The 22,415-nt window shown below is 35.9% G+C and overlaps 2 protein-coding genes across 2 annotated transcripts; both read left to right on the forward strand.

Moving 5' to 3' along the window:
- Window positions 1-6,595: 6,595 nt before the first annotated feature.
- On the forward strand, window positions 6,596-9,857 carry LOC131652239 (metal transporter Nramp3.1-like). Its single transcript, XM_058922047.1, has 4 exons — window positions 6,596-7,304; window positions 8,345-8,481; window positions 8,604-9,256; window positions 9,336-9,857. Exons 1-4 carry the CDS (start codon window positions 6,766-6,768, stop codon window positions 9,558-9,560), a joined length of 1,554 nt encoding a protein of 517 aa, XP_058778030.1. The 5' UTR covers window positions 6,596-6,765; the 3' UTR covers window positions 9,561-9,857.
- A 6,538-nt stretch (window positions 9,858-16,395) lies between these two features.
- Window positions 16,396-22,114, forward strand: LOC131652240 (aspartic proteinase 36-like). The gene is made up of 12 exons (XM_058922048.1): window positions 16,396-16,892; window positions 16,995-17,115; window positions 17,795-18,222; window positions 18,328-18,484; window positions 18,769-18,851; window positions 18,930-19,026; window positions 19,122-19,194; window positions 19,349-19,573; window positions 19,770-19,894; window positions 20,167-20,268; window positions 20,352-20,449; window positions 21,579-22,114. Exons 1-12 carry the CDS (start codon window positions 16,606-16,608, stop codon window positions 21,748-21,750), a joined length of 1,968 nt encoding a protein of 655 aa, XP_058778031.1. The 5' UTR covers window positions 16,396-16,605; the 3' UTR covers window positions 21,751-22,114.
- Window positions 22,115-22,415: the final 301 nt, after the last annotated feature.

Consider the following 22,415-nt stretch of genomic DNA (forward strand, 5'->3'; position numbering starts at 1 on the left):
GGAATTTTTAGTGGAATAGGTGTCGGAGGCGCTTTGCTTATGCGAGCTCCTTTGTTTAAACTTTTTTGAGATTTAGGAGTCAGTGAGTCGGGAAAAAGTTTATCAACATGCTCACAATAAGAAGGAGACCATGTAGTCGAATTGTCATTCAGTGTAGGCTTCAATTTCTTCGGAACACCATTTGTCTTAACCGGTTGAGAAGGCGGTTTCATGTCGATTGTTTCGGGATATCCAATCTTCTGCCATTGCTCTTTGATGTGGAGTTTTATGTTGTCATCGGTCTTCAAAAACCTCTCTTGTATCGCTTCCAAGTAATAAAGATATTCTATTTTTCTCCTTCGATGCAACCATCATCATCAAAATTTAGTCTTTTCCAATGAGGGATAACTTCTTTCATTCTTATTGGCTCACCTAATCTCACCTTTTTTGCAATAAAACAAGCACACGGGAGACCATACGTTCTAGTAATAGTGCAACCACACTTTACACTATCGGAACCGACAGTTTCGCCTCGTGAAAAATATAGTTTAAACCGGCCCGAGACACATTGTCGATCAACTGAGAATAAAGAATGTTATCCCTAAATCGATGTCCCAACATCGTAATGCTCCGACCAAATGTGGTTTGTATCTTATTGTGTTGGTTTTTTATCATGAGATTTACATTGTCCCAATCTCGACACAAGTGACCCTTGCTATTAGCCAACCAATTTTTCAAACTAGCATGTGTCGACTAAATTATGTTTGTGGTTGTATTCCCAAGGTGTCGGACATTATCAGTCCACGCGCACACAAACTTCTCCTTCACCTTATCAAGAATGGTGCTTTCAACATATTTCAATAAATCCGGATACTTCTCACACACTTTCCGAAATTGAATGATGAAATCAGCGTATAATTTTTTTGTCGAAGAATTTGCAATACGAGTCTACGCAAACATTATTTGTTCAACAATCACACCGGGCCTCACCGATTTTCCACCTTCGGTCTCTACTTGTTTCGTCCCCACCGCGGGTTTAACCTTACTTCTCACATTACATGTTATGTGATATTGACAAAGTAATGCATTAGAATAAGGAAATACCCTCGCCACCGCATGCATCAAAGCGGTATCACGGTCCGTAACAATCGCCTTAGGCATCTTGACTTGTTTCTTCAAAAGTGACCGACACACCTCTAATGCCCATCTAAAGTTATCCTCTTTTTCATACTCCAAGAAAGCAAAACCAGTGGCGTATGTCTTTTCGGTGGATGTAACACCGACCATCATAAATTATGGAGGTCGATACTCGTTGATCTTGTAGGTAGAATCGAGAAGGAGCATTGTCGAGAAAATGTTGAACAACTTTATCGAATCCAAATGATGTGAGCAATGCAAATGGACAAAAATGACTATTTACCTGTGTTGCACCCCAAAATTTGCCCACCTAATTTTATTTTAACTGGCTTAAGCTTTGCATTCTATACATACCTTCATTAGGTCATCTAACACTCATGCATTCATTTAATCAATAACATTGACGTGAGATCAGGGATATTGGAAAGTCAAGGTCCTATGCTCGAGGATATCACAAATGAGGCTGACTTGTATAGGTGTTTGTATTAAATTGATGATTGTGTCCCCTTTACCTACCGAGTAGTCTAGACTTGGTACAAAGGACTGTATTTGAATCAAGATGCTAATGTGCAGTGATTCTAGTCTGATTATGGTTTTGTTGGGTTGCCTGTGTTACAATTCATCTTGACTCAGTTATTGTTGTTTTGTTTGGACCTATCATTGAAGCGTTGTAGAAAAAGCGTTACAAAATATGCAAGTGATTAAAGGTTGATTTTATGTGGCCCGAGTCATACTAATTAATTCTCGACCGAAGGCTACTTCTATCTTTTGACTGATTTTCAACTAATATCGTGGTTCATCCAAATGGGCAATTAAAGATAAAGTGAAAAGCTTTGTAAATTTGAATTCAACCGGTGGAGGGAAAACTCAAGTCAACAAATTACATTTGAAAGTCCAAGAAACCATGTCATTACAAAAGAGAAGCATTTCATTATAATTCTAAGTTATGAACAAAGTGTACACCTTCAAATGTCAATACAAAATTCAAGTGTCTATGCACTCATTCCAAATCCCTTAACCAAGGTCTTAGTTCATTCGATCTATACATCCATTCAATTCCAAATTATCATTGCACCATTCAAAATCCATCCGCATTCACACAAAAACCAAGTCTAAGTTATCACATCAATACATTTCATCAAATAAATACAAAGAAAAAGACCATTACAATTATGTTACATCACCATTCTTTCACAAGTCAATATTCCTATCCTATAAACCATTTCTCTTCATTTCTTCATCTTCAAACCATTTCCACTTCTTCTTGTATAAGCTCATCACCATGTCATGCCACTTCTTTGTTTTAGCTGTAATAGCTTCTTGTTGCAAACCTTCAAATAGAACATATACCTCATCAATAACCAGTACATTCAAGCCCCGCACATTCACTAAACCAAACCGTTTCATATACTGCACACAGCCAATAAACAAAGCCATTTTACACAGTCCATAAGATGTACATTCAATACAAAACCGACCCCATCCACACAGTTAGCAGTCTTCCAACAAGTATAAAACAGTGCTGCACAAACAAATTCAACATCCTATTTCTGACCAACTGCCAACATCTATTTTCAGACTTCAAAACAAGTCAATTCACAAGTGCGAAATCAGAAGAAAACAGTTCATAACACAGATTCAAGCAATGCATATCAAAGGAAAAAAGAAGAGTAAGACAAGATTCATTACAAATTCAATTTTTGATGAAGACGGTTCAAGCATATCCAGAAATTTAATCAATTCAGCATCACAGTTTCTCAGTAACAGATTTCAACAAGCCATTCTCAACTTTCAGCTCTTTTTTTATTATTAACCTCACAATAATCTCTAACCAAACATTTTACTAACAATTGTTATGTAACCAACCTTTCTAACAGTTTGTAACTGTCAACAACCATTCTCTAACTAACTCAACTAACTGTCATAACATATAACAGAATTCAGTCCCCCTAACTAACTTTCTATCCGATTCATAACAGAATCATAACTGACTCAAACCTCCTAACCAATTCAGTTATAACTTTCATAACAGAAAAATCAGAAATTGAAAAGAGTGACTAACCTGCAAACTCTATAAAGCCAGAGCAGTGATAACCCTCACCACTTCCACACCATTTGTCATCAATCTTCACTCTCCCTCTCCAGTTTTTCTTCATCTTCATCTCTCAGCCATTCTTCCCTCACCCACCATTTTCCAGATTCACACTCACCATAAACTATCCCCTTTTCATCCATCTTGACTCTCCTTCACTCTCCTTCACCTTCTTCAATTCAATCTTCATCTTCACCTTTCATGCTCTGAACCTGCTTCACCTCGACATCACTCTCGATTCACCACCATTCGAATTCACTCCACATCACTCTCCACTCTGCGCACATTCATCATCTTCGTCTCTGAACCATTCATCACTTCACAACCTTCAACCATTCACGCACTCAGCAGAGCCATCCTCCATCCACAACCTTCACCTCTCATACTAATCTTCATTCTCCAACCAACTCTGCACCAGCATCATCAAGCAGCAACAAGAAATCAAAAAAAAGAAGTTTCAGAATTTCAGAGATGAAGAAGAAGAACCGGTGACAATAACTCGTACCTGAGATTCTCTTCTTTGGATTTCACGATTATCTTATCCGAATCGAAGAAGCACTGGTTGTTTTCCAATCGAGAGATTTGTTCGAATTAGCAAGCATGAGTTAATCACATATCGAGACGGAAGTTTGAGCATGATGTGAGAGGACGAATTCGATCGGAGAAGGAGGAATACGGACGCCGCTCGCCGCTCGCCGTTCGCCGCTCGTGAGGAGAAGGGAAAGAGACTCAGTAATTTGAACGGTCTCACCACTTAACCCTAATCCCCTTTCTTGATTCATTTCCATTAATATTGTTAATTAGATTTAATTAGTATTAATCCTGATTAATAGAATTAACATACTGATTAATTGGTTTTCATTAGCATTAAATTTGATTATTCAAAATAATTGTCAATGAATTCTGAAGAATAAAATTATCATGGATCAACAATAATCTGGGCCGAATTTGCTACCATACCCCTCTGAGCCCATAATTCTTCTGGCAAAAATATGTGAACAAAAAAACATCCTTTGGGCTGGGCCCGGCGCCCTGCTGCTAATCACACCATGTAATTCAATTCACACCCCCCTGACTCTATATTTTTAATTAGCAAATTTAGGTTTCTAATTAGTTTTTTTTTTATTTTCTCTTAGTAAATAAAATCACCATTTTTCCACTATCTTTTTAGACTTCAATGATATAAAAATGTGCATCAAAAATATTAGTTTAGGCTTTTATTTTAATTCTTTTGCTTGATTAGAATTCTTGTTTTGTCATATAAAAATCAATAAAAAAAATAGTATCTTTTAATTCATTTTGTGCAATATTTTGAATCATGTTTTGTACCATATTTTCAAGTGTTTCTTTTAGCCGTTTTACACTAATTTGGTATCATTTGTTTACTTGTACTTTTACTTGTATTCTCGATCTCCGCTTATGCTTGTAATTTCGTTCATTTACTCCTAACTTTAGGTAGAGACCATGATAACATTAGGATCTAGAAATTTCCTTCATAACACTTAGGCTAGTTATTCATTTTAGGCTAGTTTTCTTCCCCTTTTTTCTTTTCAACTTTAAAACATTTAATAAAGGAAGAGGCGGATCACACTTCACTAAAAGTGAGAGAGAAATGAGTGGGATCCATTCCCTAATCTGTTTCTCAATCACTTAGTGGGAGAGAAATGAGTGGGATTCATTCCCTAATCTGTTTCTCGATCACTATATAGAGAAATGAGTGGGATTCATTCCCTAATCTGTTTCTCGATCGCTATGTAGAGAAATGAGTGGGATTCATTCCCTAATCTGTTTCTCGATCATTATGTAGAGAAATGAGTGGGATTCATTCCCTAATCTGTTTCTCTACCATTTTATGTGATTCTACTCGCAGATTAATTCCCCTTAAAAATCACCAATCAAAAACATCTAAAACACTTAATAAAGGCTCAGACCTAAACAAAGTAATGAAGTGGTGCGGAACCTTGTATTGGGTTTTGTTCATCATGGAATTACCCTAAAAAATACAAACCAATCATCTCTCTTCTCTCTCTTGCCTCCGAGGCATTCTTTCTCTCGCCTTCAGGGCATTCTTTCTCCTAATCGGACACGTTATTTCCGCTCCATTCCCAGCTTAAGACTCCAGAGGTCGAGCAGCGGAGTGCGAATGTAACTGTTCAACTAAAAAACACAAAAACAAACAAAAACTAAAGAGCCGAACTACGACGCTCTGATTCCTGAAAAGGATACGTAGGCATCAAGTCGCGGGGCTTGAACGAGCACAACTATTCAAAAACCTTATTTTCCCCGTGTTTCTTTTCTTTCATTTGCATGCATTCCCTTAGTAATTAAGCTTTAGATTTATACACCCTTAGAATAGAACAGACATAAGTGGATCCTGTGGAGTACCACAGACGTAAGGGGTGCTAATACCTTCCCCTCGCGTAACCGACTTCTTACCCGATCTTTGGTCGCAAGACCTTTTCTTATCCTTTCTTAATTCTAGGTTTTTTGATATTCCTTTCCCTCTTTGGGATAAATATATTGGTGGCGACTCTGTTCATTTTCGCGAGCGTGCGACAACCTGAAATTTAATCTTCTCTTCCTCCCTTTGATTTGTTGCACAAAAAAGTTGGAGCTTTGGAGTAGAAAATGATATTGATGAAGTATGATTTTTTAGGGTGGTGAGAGTGAGTGTTGAAGAAGAAATATAACAATGAGTAAGTTATCATGCTGGTTCAAACTATATCAAATGCTTGTGTAGGTACATCCACGGAATATTCTGGCGCTAAGTCATTCCGTAGATATATATAGGAAAAATCTCTGAAGTAAATTTATTTGTATTTTTATCAACATACTCTAGTTTAAAATGCTTCCGCATATACACATATGGAAAAAAAAATAACATTTAAAAAAAATGATACTTTCAAATATATATCTATGAAAACAGAGGTATATTTGAAATTTCACTTTGTGATTAAAAGATGCAAGGGATGGATTGGATTTTCTGTACGATATTACTAATGAATATATGATTGCATAAACTTCAACTTATACTTACTGATCTCTCCACTTGATATTACCTTCATTTTATTATTTATAGATCTAAACAAAAATATACTTTGACAGAAAAAAAGATATTCTCCTATTAAAACACTAGTGGCTGTGCAGAAGAAACAAAATTTTCATAAACTCGAGATGTCTCATCTCATGTCCATCCATTGTGGTCTAACCCGTCACTATTGCGTGGGAGTGCTTATTTTATAAAATTTAAATACTAGTAACAATTTAATACTATTAAATATCAATAAAATAATAATTAAAGAGCGAAAAAAAAATCGGAACCCAATTTCCAACTATGGGACCACAACAACCAGAATAGTAGTTTTAATTAATTAAATCTTCAATTTTATTCCTTTCATATCGATAAACCAGAAGCAATTGCAGAGAAAAGTACAGTAAGTTATTAACTTAACTCTACTCAAAACTCCACTCAACACTAACCACTTTCCATTTTAAACATCTAACAGAAAAACACGACGGCGTAACCGCAACGCTAATTATTATCCTCAATCGCCACCATGTCTCATCGTCAAAATCAAAACCAACAACAACCTCTGTTAGAAGACCAAGAAGACGAAACGGCGTACGACTCCTCCGACAAAATCGTCATTATCGGAGAAGACGAATCCGAATACGAAACAGACATCGACAACGGAGTTCGGACTCCGTCTTTTTCATGGAAGAAGCTCTGGCTATTCAGCGGTCCTGGTTTTCTAATGAGTATAGCTTTTCTCGATCCTGGAAACTTGGAGGGGGATCTTCAATCCGGTGCGATTGCTGGCTACTCGTTGTTGTGGTTGCTTATGTGGGCTACGGCTATGGGGCTTCTTATTCAGCTTTTGTCGGCCAGGTTGGGTGTGGCTACGGGGAGACATTTGGCTGAGCTTTGTAGAGAGGAGTATCCTAGTTGGGCTAGGATTGTTCTTTGGTTGATGACGGAGGTTGCGCTTATTGGGTCGGATATTCAAGAGGTTATTGGAAGTGCTATTGCTATTAGGATTTTGAGTAATGGCTTTGTTCCTCTTTGGGCTGGTGTTGTTATTACTGCTTTTGATTGGTAATTTCTTTTCATTTTCCACTTTCAATTATGTTCATTTTCATTTAACTATCATACCATATAAATTTACAAAACCGGTTTGTAGCGTAAGAAATGTCTGTCCCCAGAGAGGTGGGACTCTTATTAGTACTTTCATTGATTGAGGTCTTGTATTTGGATAAGTAGATAAGTTATCTTATTATTGTTTTGGAGTTGGATTTTCTTGATATTAATGCTGGGTTGGGGAGTGGGGTATATAGCATTTTATTGTGGACGAGATGTTAGGTAATGTTGTTTGGGTGAGGATGCTGCAATAAATGGAATAGATATCAGGAATGTGATTGCACGATTACGTAATCCAAAGTGTGTATGGACACTAAGCTTTAGATTCAATTTGTTCCTATTGGTTTGTCGAAATTAGATGCAATAGAGTGTCTGTGAATCCTCTTTTGGATATTTTAGAGATTTTTATGTCGATTACATGTGTACTAGGGAATATATCGTTCAATGATTGTTTACAGCACCTTAACGTCAATTTGTGCATAAGAGAAGAGAGGGAATGATTTGGAGTTTTGACTTTGGGAGAGTTTTTGTCTTTTGGATCAGAAACAGATTAGTTCTGTTGTCCTTATTTATAGAACAGCTCATACCACTAGAGAAGGGGAGTAACTCTTAAAAAAGAGTTGCATTCTTTCATGAATTGATTCAAATGAAAAAAAAAAGTATATACTTACGAGTAAACACATTCAATGTTGAAAAAATACTATTCGTTAATTTGAATCTAAAATCCATAAAGAGACGGACCATTTAGAGTGCTTTCTTAGATTATGTTACTTTGGAAATCTCTAGCAGGGAATATCTTCTAAATTTGTTGGAAAAAATATATGAACAGTAATAATTAAGTCCAAAATTAGAAATATTGACGAGTCCAGAATCAAGTGTCTTTTTTATAGTTGTAAAAAAAGTATCTTTTTTGGTTTGTTTTGGCATTTAAGAAGTTATTGGTTCAAGCTTTTTTTATTTGTTAAGCAATTAACTTCTATGTGGTTGCCTTGTAACAGTTTTATTTTCCTCTTTCTTGAGAACTATGGTGTGAGGAAATTGGAGGCATTTTTTGCGGTTCTGATTGCTGTAATGGCTCTTTCTTTTGCATGGATGTTTGGTAAAGCAAAGCCAGATGGTGTCGATGTTCTTGTTGGTAAGGACTTTATTTCGCTGATTTGTAGTTTGAACATGTGCAAATTTGTTTTCATTGCAAGTAAATTTTATAGCTGTGCTCATGCTTCGTATCTGATACATGCTTTCATTTTATTTTTGTAGGTATTTTGGTTCCTAAACTTAGCTCCAGAACTATACAACAAGCTGTCGGAGTTGTTGGTTGCATTATTATGCCTCACAATGTATTTTTACATTCGGCTCTTGTTCAATCAAGACGGGTTGACCCGAAAAAGAAAGGCCGTGTTCAAGAAGCTCTTAAATACTACTCGATAGAGTCCACCATTGCGCTCGTTGTCTCCTTTGTCATTAACATATTTGTCACAACTGTGTTTGCTAAGGGCTTTTACGGTACCGAAATAGCCAATAGGATCGGTCTCGTAAACGCAGGGCAGTATCTTCAGGAGAAGTATGGAGGTGGAGTATTCCCAATCCTTTATATATGGGCTATTGGGTTATTAGCAGCTGGTCAAAGCAGTACTATTACCGGTACATATGCTGGACAGTTCATCATGGGTGGCTTTCTGAATTTGAAGTTGAAAAAATGGATGAGGGCGTTGATTACGCGGAGTTTCGCAATCATTCCAACCATGATTGTTGCTCTTATATTTGACACCTCAGAGGAATCATTAGATGTTCTAAATGAATGGCTTAATGTTCTTCAGTCAGTACAAATCCCGTTCGCATTGATTCCTTTGCTTTGTTTGGTGTCGAAGGAACAGATAATGGGCACTTTCAAGATCGGCTCTGTCCTCAAGGTATATATACGATTCCATTGCATTTTGGATTAATTGTTTAATAGCCACGGCTCGTAATTTTCTTATGATTTCAATACAGACTATTTCATGGCTGGTGGCTGCTCTGGTGATAGTGATAAATGGCTATCTTTTGCTGGAATTCTTTTCCTCTGAAGTGAATGGAGCAGCGATCACTGCTGTTGTGAGCGTAATAACAGCTGCATATGTTGCATTCATAATTTACCTTATTTCGAACTCCGTTACTATTTCATCATGGCAAAGATTAATTGGATCAAAGACAGTTACCACCACCACGGAGAGTTGAGCAGTCACAAAGACAGTAGCTACCACGCAAAGTTTAGCAGTTAATCTTATATCGTAAAATCATGAATTAGAACATGATATGCTGCTAAAGGATATTGAATTTGAATCAATATTTGCGCCTTGTTATGTTATTTATATATCTAATTTACAATCATTCAGGGGCAGTGGCACCTTATTGGTTGTTTGTACTTCAATGAAACAAGTCAGAGTAGATTTTACTGCACTACTGTAAAATTTGATTTACAATGGAGCTGTAATCATACCTTTTAAGATTATGATGTTAAGAATATTGTTTTTAGGTTAAGTTGTAAATATTTTGTATTCTGTTTATCAGGGATCATATAGAACCTATAAATAAAATGCATGTCATTGTGATAAACAAATAGCTCGAGCTCGAGCTGATATCATAACTCAAGCACTTCAATGATTTTATTGTTAAATTCTAATCGCAAGTATCAGCGCCCAATTGGTGTTGATTGATCAAACAGATCTTCAATTTGAAGTGCTCATAGTGTTGTTTATAAATTCTCATTAATCCGCAGAATCATGGCAATGCACGCCAGAGATTGCAATCAAGTTGATGCGGCTTCAATTATTATTACCAATATTGTCAAAGTTTAGACTCGTACACTCTAACTCAAATATTAATGTAGCATATGTATGGCTGACATATATAGAATATAATATCATTAAACAAAAACAATGTAACATTTTATTTCTACAATAAAGCATTGATGTTTTTAAAGAGATAAATATTTATTATAATATTTTAAGAAACAAGTCAAAAATATAATAGGTCCAACTAAGTCCGCCTCACTCTGTAATGTTCCGATCAACATTAAGTCTGCATGAGAGTGTTTATGAGGTGTTGTATTCTTTAGGTATAAGAATCCGTCACAATTTTGTTCTTTGAAAAGACGTCTTGTTGGATTAAGGAGTTTGAGTGTTATATATAAACTACTCTTAGTTTTGATTTGTTGGATTGGGGAGTGTGAGTGTTATATATAAACTACTTTTAATTTTGGATTGAGGAGTTTGAGTGTTATATATAAACTACTCTTAGTTTTGATTTGTTGGATTGGGGAGTGTGAGTGTTATATATAAACTACTTTTAATTTTGATTTGTTGGATTGAGGAGTAACAAATGATGAGGATTATGACAATATTGTGTAGCTTATTCGTGTATGTGTATGCATGCGGTATTCTACATATGCATACTATCTTGCTTTTCCGTATTTTGGTTAGTTATAAAAGTTAGTTAGATAGGATGATGTGGAACTAACTAACTGGTTCTTGGCTGTTTTCATATATAAGCCAGATGTAACAGTTTTCCAAAATTCAATCAATCAATGAGAAAACTTCATCTCTTTCATTTTCTTCTTTATCATTTTCCTCTCCTTAATGGAAGTTTGAGTTTGCTTTGATGGTATCAGAGCAGGTTCGTCATGCTCTACTTTCGATGCGGTATCAGTTGTCTTCTTCGATCGATCGTTCATAGTGATCGAAACTTCTTGAAGTTTTCTTTCTTTTGTTTCGCTGTGTTGTTTTCTTTCGATTCTTGCATCCTCTTCGCTTTCTTGTTTGATTTTTTGTTGATAAGAAGATCTTGTTCATAGCTATGTCGAGAAACAACAACAATAATAATGCACAAAATCAAGTGGATCAACTTGATCCTTATTACGTTTATCCATCTGCACTTGTCGAGTTCCATGCACATGTTTAGCTATGAGAAATGTCAAGAGTTTTAAATTTGAAGATAGAATAATCCAATTTCTGATTGGATTAAGTGAAGAATATCAAGGAGTGGCATCACAGGTGCTGCTCATGGATCCTATGCCTCCAATAAATAGAGCCTTCTCTTTGGTTATGCAGCAAGAGAGGAAATTGCAATATGGAACTGGCTCTTTCAACACAAATGTGACTGAAGAGAGTGCAAGATTGGTTAATGTTGTAAATGGATAGAGACAATATGGAAGAGGAAGAGGAAATGGGAATTACAATCAAGGAAGAGGAAATGTGAAGGTATGCACCTATTGTGGAAAAACTGGGCACATTATGGATGAATGTTACAAGAAACATGAATATCCTCCAAATAATGGCAGAGGAAGCTCATATGTGAATCAAGTTGAGAGTGAGGAGGCAAAAACAAAATCCACAATTGGATCTACTAGTGATAATGGAAGTATGACCTTGACAAAGGATCAGTACCAATCATTGATGGCACTGCTAGAAAAGAACACTTGATTTGTCAATTTGACTAAAGGAGGTAACTCTTATATAGCTTGTTTTAATGTTCATAGTATAGTAGATTGGATAGTTGACACTGGAGCTACTCATCACATATGCTTTTCCTGTAGATTGGTTTGTTAAATATGTTGAGATAAGTCCCATTAAGGTTAATTTACCAAATGGAAACTCTATAGCTGATTCTGTTTCTAGTAATGTGAAACTATCAGATGATCTTATAATTTAAAATGTGATTTATTTGCCACAATTTGAGGTAAACTTGATATTTGTGTCAAAGTTGTGTAAGGAACAAGATTGCAATTTGGTGTTTAAAACTGATGGTTGTATGATACATGCAAAGAAGGATTTGAAGAGGATTGGTTTGGCTAAAGAGCTTAATGGTCTCTACTACTTGGAAGCAAGAACATAAGTCTTGTTTCTAGTGTTTTTGTAAATAAAAGAGCTGAAAACAATGAAAGGATACCACATGGTGTGTTGTGGCACCTTAGGCTAGTGCATTTATCATATGATAAAATGAATTGTATGAGCAAAATGAATAGCTATATTCTAATTGGAATTCATGCTGCATGTGATGTGTATCAGCAAGCCAGACAGAAAATTATGCCATTTCCTAGTAGTAAAAAAAATGCAAACAAAGCTTTTGATCTAGTTCATTTAGATATTTGGGGGCCTTTTAGCACTATTTATGTACATGGTTACAAATACTTTTTAACTATCCTTGATGACTGTAGTAGACATGTTTGGGTGGTAATGCTAAATGCAAAATCTGAAGTATCACAAAAAATTAAACAGTTTGTTAATATGGTGGAAACACAGTTTGATGCAATAGTTAAAGCTATTAGATGTGATAATGGAGCTGAGCTAGTTTTGCCTATGTATTATGCTTCCAAAGGAATAATAGACTAGAGGAGTTGTGTGTATACTCCACAACAAAATGGAAGAGTTGAAAGGCGGCATCAACATATCTTGAATATTAGTCGTGCCCTTATATTTCAGTCAGGATTGGCCAAGCAGTATTGATCCTATGTTGTGCTGCACGCTTTGTTTCTCATGAATAGAATTCCTACCAAGATTTTGCAAAAATAAATCTTCCTATGAGATGCTATATGGAGTTGCACCAGATCTTAGCTCTTTAAAAGTGTTTGGATGTTGAAGCTATGCCTCAACACTACTAAACAATCGCACAAGTTTGATGCAAGTGCACGAAAGTGTGCATTCTTGGGATACAAGGCAGGTATGAAAGGTTTTGTGCTATTAGATGTTACAGATCATGAAATTATTGTATCATGAAATTATTGTATCTCGAAATGTTAAATTTTATGATCTTGTGTTTCCCTATAAAGACCATGATGCTAATAGTGTTCCAACAGACATCTATTTTGATTCATCTTTAAATTCAAGTTCCTTTCGGTCTGGTCCCGAACAACAAAATATTACACCTTTACCTTACATAAGATCCCATGAACCTGGACAAATACCTTAAGCCATTGTTACTGATTCTCCTATCACATCTGGTTTTGATCCTCAGCCTTTACCTATAATTGAACCTGACCCTATCTTACAAAATAACACTTCATCTGAATTGTCATCTACATCAGATGTCCCAACCATTCTTTCAAATCCTTCCCTACAACCTGAAACAAACTTTTCATGACAACCTGAAACTAGAAAATCTGCCCGAGTTGCGAAGCCTCCTAGTCACCTTAAAGACTATGTTTGCATCTCCAATGCTGCTACCTCACGTCAATATCCTATTGCCCATTCTATTTCATACTCCAAAGTTTCCCCCAAACCATAAGGTCTACATAATGTCTTTATCAGCTGAAGTTGAATCTTCAAATTACCATACTGCTGCTAAATATTCCAGATGGGTTGCAGCTATGAACAAAGAGGTTGAAGCCCTCAACAATAATCACACCTAGGAGTTTGTGGATTTACCTCACAATGCCACTCTTATTGGTAGTAAGTGGGTGTTTAAAATCAAGAGGAACGCAGATGGGTCGATTGAACGGTTTAAGGCACGTCTTGTGGGTCAAGGTCTTAATCAAACTGAGGGTCTGGATTACTTTGAGACATTCTCACCAGTAGCAAAGCTCTTTACTGTGCGTGTTCTATTGGCTTTAGATGCTATACATGGATGGAACTTACATCAATTAGATGTAAATAATGCTTTTCTCCATGGAGACTTGCATGAGGTTGTTTATATGAAGATACCACATGGCATTTCATCTCCTAAACCAAGGAAAGTCTGCAGATTACTCAAGTCCCTATATGGCCTAACGCAAGCAAGCCGTCAATGGTTTAAAAAGTTAACAACTTTTCTACACTCATAAGGTTTTGTTCATGCTCATGCAGATCATACATTATTCAGTAAATCCACCTCCACTTTATTCACTGCTCTTCTTGTTTATGTCGATGACATAATATTAGAGGGCACCTTACTCACCGTGTTTGCTGAATTGAACAGTGCTTTGGATCGTACATTTCACATAAAAGATTTGGGCCAATTGAAATTCTTCCTCGGTCTCGAAGTTGCGCGTTCTTCCAAAGGTATTACTTTATGTCAAAGAAAGTATTGTTTGGAATTACTCCATGAATCAGGCCTTAGTGGATGCAAACCTGCCTCCACACCTTTGGATGCTTCAAATCTTCTTCACCAGGACAACAGTTTTGCCTTCACTGATATCACAACCTATAGACGCCTTGTTGGAAGGTTGCTTTACCTCACCACCACGCGTCCTGATATTGCTTATGCCACTCAGCAGCTGATCCAGTTCATGAGTGCTCCCACTGAACTCCATTATCGTGCTGCTCTGCATGTGCTAAGTTATCTCAAACGCTCACCCATACGAGGTATCTTCTTGCCACAATCTTCAAGTTTACAAATTTTGGGTTTTAATGATGCTGATTGGGGAGGTTGCGTCGACACGAGACGTTCCATCACTGGCTATTGTTTTTTATTGGCCAAATATCGTGCCCGTGCCTCTGTAACACGTGAGCTTCAATGGTTATGCTTCCTGCTTCATGATCTCAAGCAACACCCGTCTCGTCTCCCGGTACTTTACTGCGACAATCATAGTGCGTTACACATATCTACCAACCCGGTCTTTCACGAATGCACAAAGCACCTGAATATCGATTGCCATCTGGTTAGGAAGAAGCTACAAGCTGGCCTCATGCGCTTACTTCTAGTCACGTCTCAAGAGCAAGCTGCAGATGTCTTCATGGAAGCTCTTGGACCGCGTCCCTTCTTCGATTGCATATCCAAGCTTGGATTGGTTGACATTTACCAACCTCAAGCTTGTGGTGGGGGGTAACAAATGATGAGGATTATGACAGTACTGTGTAGCTTATTCGTGTATGTGTATGCATGCAGTATTCTACGTATGCATACTATCTTGCTTTTCCGTATTTTGGTTGGTTATAAAGTTAGTTAGAAAGGATGATGTGGAACTAAGTAACGGGTTCTTGGCTGTTTTCATATATAAATCAAATGTAACAGTTTTTCAAAATTCAATCAATCAATAAGAAAACTTCATCTCTTTGACTTTCTTCTTTATCATTTTCCTCTCCTTAATAGAAGTTTGAGTTTGCTTTGAAGAGTGGTATATATAAACTACTCTTAAATAATTCTTAAATAACATGGAACTATTTGGTGACCCAAAGAATAGGCATCTCTCACAACAATATTAAAAGTGTAAGTGTAAGTTTACATTTAAAAACCAATATATATTACAATTCATTTTTTTTATTATGTTACAATTCATATAACTCAATCATCGACAAAATGTTAGTGTTTTTTTTAAAACTCGATTATCCGGCCCTAAAATCTAAGTAGAATTCGAACCTTCACCATGTCTTTTAAGATCAAATTAAAGCAGAAACACAAACTGTACTACTAATAGTTAATAGTTTAGTAAAATTCTCATGTTTTTTTTACAACTTTATTATATTTATTTAATTTGTGCACAAATATCTTTTTGAAAGTTTGATAAAATTCTCTGTTTTTTAAACTCTTTTTGAAAGTTTATTAAAATGCTCATATTTTCTAATTTGTGTGGAAAAACTGGGTTAAGATCCTCTCCATTTTTCTCTCTCTCCATTTACTTCATTATTATACTTTTATGTGTAAATAACGCGCATATCAAAGACATGTGACATATATTTAATGATTATTTAATTTTATACATCTAAAACTATAGTAATGAAATTTTCCATTTCTTTAAAGAAATCGAGAGGATCCACGCTCAGAAAAACTGTGTCATTTTAAAACGGAGTCTTGAAACATTGGTGGTAGATCAGTAAACAATTTTCTTTTTTTTAATAGGCAATTTTAATCGTCTCCACTTCTTAACTATCCACCAGCTCCCCTCCAAACTTTTTTCTGTCTTCTCTCAAAAGTAAATTACCTGCCGTCCTTCCTTCTTCATCCAACAACCAGGTACATTTTGTTGCTTACACACGCTTCTTCCCTCAAAAATCTTTTCTACACCCCCAACATTTTCATGTCTGTCTATTACATTACTTCATTTTATTATTATTATAATTTCATTTTTTTGGTCAATTTTGACACATTACTATAATAATGTGACTTAAGTAATTAATTAGATTAAGTATTTTTTAATTATCGGAAATAGCTACGTTGATTGAAAGCACAAGATAACTTGACTTCCCTCCTACCTTATTGGCGTAATCGAGAGTTAAAGTCCAGCTCTGTGTTGTTGCATCGTCTCTTCACTCTCATTCTCTTTCGATCAATCAGCGCCATCGAGCGCGCAATTCTTACACCAATTCTCTTCATGGCGGTTATTATTCCCACTCAACTCATCTCAATTTTCTCTCTAATTCTACACCTTACTTGCTTTGCACCTTATCTCGTTTTTTCTATTAACCCTAACAACCTCTTACTCTATACCTCAATAACTGATCGTAATTCCTCCCGTCCCGCCATGATTCTCCCTCTGCATCTCACTTCACCCGATTCTTCAATCTCGTCGTTCAATCCTCGCCGTCAACTCCAGAGATCCGAATCCCAACATCACCCTAACGCTCGCATGAGACTCTACGACGATCTCCTTATTAACGGGTGAGTTCGATTACTCTCTTTCATTTCGTCCGCAATTTCATTCCATCGACGTTTTTATGCATATGGTTGATAAATTCTTGTGTCTGAAATTTGATTGTGTAGATATTATACGACGCGGCTCTGGGTCGGTACTCCTCCGCAGAGATTTGCGCTTATTGTTGATACCGGAAGTACTGTTACTTATGTTCCTTGTTCTACTTGCGAACACTGTGGTAGGCACCAGGTAATTATTATTATTCTTCAACGCCTTTTTCTCTTCATTATATAAGTCTAGAAATTAATGATTGTATTGATTGATTATTAAATTTTTGTAAACAATGTCTTATTGGCTTGTGAATATGATATGTCTCGTGGGGTATGTAGCAATGAAGCAGAAGTCCTGGAAATAAGATTCATACACTAACACGTTGGTAATAATTTGAAATAAATAAATAAATTAAACATAATCACAAATTAATCACAAGTGTCATTGTCGGTTTCGGACATGGACACGGACGAACACAGATACAAACACACCATTTTAGAGAGGTGTCGGTTTCGGACACAGACCCAAACACACCTTTTTGAGAGATGTTGGTGCTACAGTGCTCATGGTTATGAAAAAAAGTTTTACTCATACAAGGCTTTATTATATGATTATTTGATTTTGGTGCTGAATTTGTGCATGTTTTTGCACCCTGCTACGGTTTTTTTTTTATTTTTATTTTGAAAGTGATGAAGATGAGGAGGTAGAAGTAGAATATGGAGGACTGATTTTGTCTCTTACTGTTATTTCTTGTGTCTTGAAATGGTTTTGGAAACGAAACAAATAGTTTCGTTTATAATTTGTTGTCTTGTCCCATGTGTGTAACTCTTGTGATTTATCTGAAGAATGATTTGTGTGGCTAATTTTATTTTAATAGGATCCGAAGTTCCAGCCTGACTTGTCGACAACTTATCAACCTGTAAAATGCACACCGGATTGCAACTGTGATGGTGATAAGAAGCAGTGCATGTATGAGAGACAGTATGCTGAAATGAGCAGTAGCAGTGGACTCCTTGGTGAGGATGTTGTGTCCTTTGGAAATCTGAGTGAGCTTCCTCCCCAACGTGCTGTCTTTGGCTGTGAAAACGATGAGACTGGTGATCTCTATAGTCAGGGCGCTGATGGTATAATGGGTTTGGGTCGTGGAGATCCAAGTATCATGGATCAATTGGTTGATAAAAAGGTAATAAGTAATTCATTCTCACTATGCTATGGTGGAATGGATGTTGGTGGAGGTGCTATGATTCTTGGAGGAATATCTCCCCCATCAGACATGGTCTTTACACATTCAGATTCTGGTAGAAGGTGCGTGTCAAATTTTCTTATCTAACAGTTATGAGATTTCATGCATTTTCTTAAAAAATGCATTTGATTAATCTCACATTTACTCTAGTTTCGGGATGGCAACAGTCCATATTACAATATCAATTTGAAGGAGATACATGTTGCGGGGAAGCAATTGCGGTTAAACCCAAAGGTTTTTGATGGGAAGCATGGAACTGTCTTGGATAGCGGCACCACCTATGCATACCTACCAGAAGTTGCATTTCTTGCTTTTAAACGTGCTGTAAGTTCTTTCAAAAATATCATTGTAAAATGATTTAAAGTTTCCTCTTCAGAAGCCGTATCAGCTCATTTGATTAAAAGATTCAGTGGACTAGTCAAATGTATGTGCCATTGATAATGGAGAGCCTGTTTTATTCATTCGCCGTCATTGATAGTTTAGTATTAATTATTGTATATTATAGCTGGATATCCTGTTCATGTTTACAATAAAACAAAGTATCTTGTAAAGATAAACCTTATCTTATATGTCTGATAGGTTTGCTTTTGTATTTACTTGTTATGCAGATTATGAGGGAACATAACTCTTTGAAGCAAATTAGTGGTCCAGATCCAAATTATAAAGATATATGTTTTTCTGGTGCTGGAATGTATGTCTGTATCATTGTTATGTAATGAATTCACAAGCCTATTGCAGCATATTAACATTCAAATTACTTGTATTTCAGGAATGTCTCTCAACTCTCTAAAAGCTTTCCAGTGGTTGACATGGTATTTGAAAATGGTCACAAGTTATCACTGTCTCCTGAAAATTACCTGTTTCGGGTTAGTGATATAATATCATTAGTATCTTCAGCTGTGTTTATAGGTTAGCTGATTCTCTAATCCCTATTTTTCTTGTGGCTATCTTTTTTATAAAGCATTCAAAAGTACGTGGTGCATATTGTTTGGGGGTTTTCTCAAATGGAAGGGATCCAACTACTCTTTTAGGAGGTAACTAATTTACTGTGGGTAACTACATTTCATTTCATACTTCATGCCGATTTGAAGTATTGTTCCATAGTTTTTGTGTTGCTTCGACAGCTTATGAGTTATAGGTTTGTCTAGTACTTTAGTGATCGGTCTTATGCTATATATGCTTGTGTAGGTATCTTTGTCCGTAACACTCTTGTAATGTATGATCGTGAGAATTCAAAAATTGGTTTCTGGAAAACAAATTGTTCTGAGTTATGGGAAAGATTACACATCTATGATTCCCCATCACCAGTGCCTTCAAGTTCAGAAGTAACAAACTTAACCCAAGCATTTGAACCTTCAGTTGCTCCATCTCCATCTTCATTTCAATCTCCGTCGCAGGATAATATTGATCAAGGTAACACTATCTCCTACTGTTTTAATTTGTTTTAAGTATATACAGAGACATCATGTGTAATCATAGATAGATGTTAAACTTACACGAAGTAGTTCATCATGTTATTTATTTTTTAGAAGTTTGTGTGGTTGCCTTGTAACTTATATGCTCACTAATGAGTAACAACTAATCTCCAATGATTGTCTTGAATGAGCAGGTGAACTCCAAATTGCCCAAATAACAATTTCCATTTCATTTAACATAAGCTACACGGATTTGAAGCCTCACATTACAGAGTTGGCTGGACTCATAGCTCATGAGTTAGATGTTAATACATCGCAGGTTAGAAAATGGTCGCCATGGTGCAGGGATTATTGGGGCTTAGTTATAGATTTAAATATACTTTATTAATTTGATGCTAAAAGGAGATGTAATTCACTACATGCATATAGAATTGTCGCTGGATTTATGTAGCTCCTAGACGTAAGACTTTCAGTCATGTGTTGAGCTTCCAAAGTACCAAGAAAACTAAACATTTTCAGCTAATTTCTTAGTTCGCATGAATTGTTACTTAATAATAATGATAATGGATTTCTTGATTTGAATGCATGCAGGTTCACTTGATGAATCTTTCTTCACTTGGAAATGGGTCCCTCTCTAGATGGGCCATAACCCCAAGGCCATATGCAGATTTCTTTTCTAACACCACTGCAATGGTAAGTTGATATTTGTGCATTTGCATTTGCATTTATGTGAAAGACAACCATTTGAATTTGATGGTAATTTTTTATGTTAACAGAGTATGGTGTCCCGGCTTTCTGAACATCGCATGCAACTCCCAGACACATTCGGAAGTTATAAGTTGCTTGATTGGAACGCTGGGCCTTCATCAAAACGGTAAATTCTATCTTGAATATGGAAAAGAGAAAATTATCTGCCTTATATCTTTGTATACCTGCGTACTTTATCATTCATAGTGCATGCAATACTGAGTTACATAATTTTATCTAGTTCAGATTAGTTGGAACTTGGAAAGTCTGTTGTACTCTAATTTATGAAAATTCATGCTTGAGTAATGGGGTTGTATTTGATATTTTGTGAAAGCACATGCATGTCTTTTGATTGATAGAAAGAACTATTCTGCACTAATGTTTATGTAAGTCAAGACCCGAGATCTGTTTATATACTCAGCAGACTGGATTCTCAGCTGCATCCAGCATTTTGTAGCAAAATTTTAAAATGTTAGAAGTGCAATCACATGCGGTATGCTGTCCAATAGTTAAAAAACACTTTGCTCTACCACTGAACCGTGGAAGAGGAACCGGATCTGTTTACATTGGGTGTTAATTTGGTATATTTACACCAATTTTTTACGTGATGAATTTAAGTAATCCAACTATTGAAATGAAATTGTTTACAAATTAGATTCGATATACAATTCATATAGAAAGAGATAGTACTTTATCGCACTTTTGCAATTTAAGGTATAATATGTTTTCTAAAAAATAAGTATATGTCCACTATTCGATTACAAACCTACAATTTCTAAATTATTTATAATTTGATATATGTGATCATCAAATAATATCAGATGATACATTGATTTAATTGGCTAGTTTCACATTTTACAATAAGTTATTGAGTGATGTAAGTATCCAAGACTTACACCTAATGTTGTATTTTCTTTTGAAACCTTAAAATTTCTTTACTTTATTGAGGAAATATTTATATTTCTACTAGTTTGCCAAACAAATATTTTCAATAACATTTATAGCTCTGAAACTTTTGGGACAACAAGTGAAGTCAAATAGGAAATCCACCTGTTCTTTACGGGCAACTCGTTATCCTACCTGCATGATTGTTAATGTAACTTTTTCTCTCCATTTCTTATTTCAGTTGCCTATTCTGGTTACTACCTGCATATAGTTGATGTGTAAAATCTTCTTTTAGTTGAATATGAATATGGTTGGGGCTTATTCTATAACCGTTTTTTAAGCTGTTAACATATTTTTCTGATGTGATGCAGGACTTGGTGGCAGCAATATTATTGGGTCGTGGCTTTAGCGGGTTTGCTTACATTACTTCTTGGAGTATCAGCCTTGGGAATATTCTTAGTTTTGAAAAACAGACAGCAAGCAGAGCATTCATACAAACCAGTTGATGTAGCTGTTCCTGAGCAGGAACTTCAACCATTATGAGATACGTTTCTACCGCTGCTGGTTAACAGTTTCCCTCATTAGTGTGGCTATTACGAGCAATTTATACAAGCACAGTTACTTGCTGTTCAAGATTTTTATTTTTAAAAAAACTGGCTGTCTATTTTGATGTGTCAAAACCCTGATAGATGTACAGTAAGGAATTTATTTTAGGCAAAGTGAGCTTATTTCATTTCATCAGCAACAATACACGAATTACAACGGAGAATAGAATAATAATTGCAAGGGATAGACTCTAATATGGATTCTCTAAAGCTAAATTATGTGTATCTTATTTGTTTGCCTCATGATAAAAACTAAGCTGTAGCCAAGCTAATGCAGTAAAGATTATTTAGAAGTTCTATCATTTACAAAGCAATTCTGTCTGGTATTTCAATATATGGGTGAATCAGAAGGTGGAGACACCATTTGGTACAGAAATTTTCACTAATTATATTAGTGAAAAACAATGAATGCAGAATAATAAAACACAAATATTAGTAAGAGTTTGGCTATAAATATGTCTGTCTCTGGGCTGTTAAAGACCCATCTATTGAAAACCGAAATTTACATTGGTTGCACGCACAATCTCGTACTATCCAAAAGGGTTTTTCATGACTAAGTTTTCTTTATGGGTTATATTATTTTTGACCCACTTAGCATGTTTA

The sequence above is a fragment of the Vicia villosa genome, linkage group LG2, assembly GCF_029867415.1.
Source record: "Vicia villosa cultivar HV-30 ecotype Madison, WI linkage group LG2, Vvil1.0, whole genome shotgun sequence".
In the NCBI taxonomy this organism is placed as follows: Eukaryota; Viridiplantae; Streptophyta; class Magnoliopsida; order Fabales; family Fabaceae; genus Vicia; species Vicia villosa.